The sequence below is a fragment of the Echinops telfairi genome, unplaced genomic scaffold, assembly GCF_000313985.2.
Source record: "Echinops telfairi isolate 266 unplaced genomic scaffold, ASM31398v2 ScPeMD7_23;HRSCAF=83, whole genome shotgun sequence".
In the NCBI taxonomy this organism is placed as follows: Eukaryota; Metazoa; Chordata; class Mammalia; order Afrosoricida; family Tenrecidae; genus Echinops; species Echinops telfairi.
The window spans coordinates 1,682,609-1,685,993 of record NW_022103920.1 but is presented as its reverse complement, the minus strand read 5'-3'; the positions used below and the strand labels follow the sequence as shown (position 1 = coordinate 1,685,993).

At 52.5% G+C, this 3,385-nt stretch overlaps 1 protein-coding gene across 1 annotated transcript in view; it reads left to right on the top strand.

Annotated features, from left to right (window-relative positions):
* The first annotated feature begins 220 nt into the window (after positions 1–220).
* LOC105979627 (contactin-associated protein-like 2) overlaps positions 221–3,385 on the top strand; it is a 614,985-nt gene continuing 611,820 nt past the window's right edge. The window contains exons 1-2 of the mRNA XM_045288903.1: positions 221–227; positions 503–613. Coding sequence (XP_045144838.1) covers positions 221–227; positions 503–613 — 118 coding nt within the window. The remainder of the gene's footprint in view (positions 228–502; positions 614–3,385) is intronic.

The following is a 3,385-nucleotide window of genomic DNA, read 5'->3' as shown; positions in this document are numbered from 1 at the left end:
TCTGGCTCCATCAGCGTAGCTCCATGTGGTTTGTCAGCAGGAAGACAAAACAGATGAAACAGAGAGTGTGTGTCCCATCTCCAGGGTGGAAGACATATACAATTACTCTTCCTATAAAGCTCTTTCTTATACACATATGAGTGTCTATGAATTTGTTTCTCTAGTCTACCCTGAATGACAGAGTCACCGTGTTGTCTGAGCACCCTGAGTCCTCCGGGAGATGGCAGGTATCAGCGTCCCTTGCATCAACTGCTTGCTTCGTCTTCCTCGTGGTCCTGATGGCCTGCCCTAGGGAATCAGGCACAGGGCTCTGAGAGAGGTCAGGTGTCTTTGCTTCTGTGGTTTGCTTCAATTGGCAGAGTCCAGCTGCCTACGTTCTGAGCATCCGTTAAATGCTGTGCGTTGGTTTTGGAAACGTGACGATCATCTATCTTTTTTTTTTCAACACTTGCTCATCCTGCCTAAGAGCCACTGATTGAATTCCTCTCTCTCTCCCTTTCAGAGAAATGCGATGAGCCTCTTGTCTCTGGACTCCCCCACCCAGCCTTCAGCAGCTCCTCCATCAAGGCCAGCAGCTACGCCCCGGGCTACGCCAGGATCAACAAGCGCGGGGGTAAGACCGGCATCAGGGCTTTGTTGACCTGTAGGTTAAGACAGCTCCTCTGGCTTGGTGGCTCTGTGATGCAGAGCAGGTGCAAGTGGAGCTAGGAAGACAGACTGGGATGAAGGACCTCCAGGTCTGTATCTAAAACCCCCCAATAAAGCCCAGGCTGACACCCATCATGGGGTGGCGCAGGGCTGGGCAGCCTTGGCCTGCTGGGTGCTGACAGCAGCTAAGAACAAAAGCACACGTTGCTCTTGTTGACAGGTGCCATTAAGTAGGTTCCAAGTCACCCCCTGAGCGACAGGAGGAAACACCTTCTGGTCCTGTGCCACCCCCACAGTGGTGGTTCCGTTTGAGCCCCTGGTTGTCGTCTCTGTTAGTCCATCCTGTCTTCCTCTTTTGCACCAGCCCGCTGTACCACGCGTGGGGGTCTTCTCCAAGGATGTCACGTGTAGCTACATCATCGATAGCTACATTAACATACCTCTGATCCACACTAGTTTTTAGTAGGCGCCCTGAAACATTCCCAACCTCTTCCATGACAAGAGCTCCCTGATGCCGGGAGGGTCTCTCAGAGGGGGTGAGCCCAATGCAGGGGAGGTCAGCTGGGTCTCTCAGAGGGGGTGAGCCAAAGGGAGGGGCCTCTCGGGCCACAGGTGGCATGAACCCAAAGTGAGGTAAAGGTGCTGTATGATCCAGGGGCCGTCATTCCTGAAGCCCCCGTCCTTGTCTCTCAGCGCATCGTTCAGAAAGGTCTAGGACGAGCTGGCCCATGGGACCTTGTGTGAAGGACAGTCTGCAGTGGGTGTTTTTCTCTTCTCAACACTCACTCACTGCCATGGCGTCGGTGCCGTCTCATAGCCACCCTAGAGGGCACGGTAGTTTCTGAGACTGATACTCCTAATGGGAGTAGATAGTTCATATTTCTTCTGAGGAGCAGCTGGTGGTTTTGAACTGCCGACCTTACAGGTCACAGCCCACGCCTAACCACTAAGCCACCAGGGATCCTTCTCTTCCCTTTATGCATGTTCAACAGAGCCAGTGTAGCACAAGAGGGTGCATACTCCTCTGCTAAGTACAGTGTCTGCGGTTCAAAGCCACCGGCTGCTCCGAGGTAGAAGGCTAAGGCTGTCCGCTCACATTGAACAAAAAAATGCATAGCCCTCGAGAGAGACCGAGCAAGCACTTGCACTCTCCTCCACAGGGCTGCTGTGGATCAGAATCGGGTTTTTGGGCAGTGTAATTTTGGGATTGTTTTTTAAATGATTGAATAAGAAGTGCTGGTGATACCATGGGTTAGGTATCGGGCTGATAACTGCAAGATCAAGAGTGCAAACCTACTCACCGCTCCGAGGGAGACAGAGGAGGCATGCAGGACGCTCCTAGGCTGGCATATGCACAGTCATGTGGACCAAGGTTGCTGGGAACCTGACAAGGATGCCAACCTCTCCCTGGTGAGCTCCCAGGGTCAGTAGCCCCCATGGGGCCACCTCTGAAGCCAGACACAGAATCCCAACAAGCAGGAGGGATGCGGGGCAAGAAAGGGAAACGTTCTCACTAGCTCTCTTATTAAAAGGTCACACCCCAAGGAGGCTTGGCCAGGCTACCACCTGGTTGCCATTGAACTCCACCCGTACACAAGTACCATCAAGTGACATAAAATCTAACCCGCACACCTGACACCACCACCAGGGCTGCTTACACATTCGCAGACTGTCCCTGTGGTCCCTCGTTAATTTGTTCCAGTCTCTACTGTCTCCTGCTTTCGTTTGGATTGAGTGCTCCTGTGCTGTGTCTTCGTCTCACTGTTGGGGTCTTCTGGCTGTTTTCTTGATGTGGAATCCAGGATAGGTAAATCTAGAGAGACAGCAAGTAGAGCCTTAGTTCCTTAGGGTTACAGCAGGGGAGGTTGGTGGGGGGTGGGCTGTGAGGGGGAGCTAATAATAATGAGTGCAAGAGTGAAGAAATCATCGAAATTGATTGTGGTGATCATCGCACCTCTCCTTGTAATACATGTAGACCATCGAGTCGTATGGTCCATGAATTCAATGCCAATGGAATTGCCATGTACAGCCTGAGAAGCCCATGGGAGCCGTTCTCCCCCGCCCTTCAGGGTCCTTCTGAATTGGAGTAAACCGAAGGGCAGTGGGATTTGGGTTTATATGCACGTACACACCGACTTTCCACTGAGACAGAGGGCAAGGGAATTGCCGTTCGCTATTTCTCCCCGAGAGCCTAGAACTTAGCTTTGCTTTTAAGGTGAAACCGATTAGACGTTACAGCTCAGACGTGCGCCCCTGACTTTGCTGTCATGGCACTCATTAGCGAATGGTGGATTCAAAGTCAGCAGCAGTTCCAAGGGGGCCGTGGCGCTCCGTTCAGGCTGGGGACGTTAACCAGCCCCGTGCTTCAAAGCAACACTCACAAGGCTATCGCAGAATGGCAGCTGCAAAAGGAAAGAAACGAGATACTAAGCGCAAAGCTTAATCTCAAACCACAAGCAACAGAGGGAGCATAGCAATGGAAGATAACAATTAGGGACCACCAGCAAGTCCATCCGTTACAAACTCACTCCCACTCAGGGTCGACCCGTCCATCGTGACACACGGCAGCCCTACAGGACAGGGCAGTGCTTCTCTGCAACCTTCAGAGGCTGTCACTCTTTATGGAAGTAGAGAGTCTCATCCCACTCCTGCCGAGCAGCTGGGGGCTTCCAACAACTGACCCTGTGGTTAACAGCCCAGTGCATGACCACTATGCTATCAGGGCTCCCCCAAATCC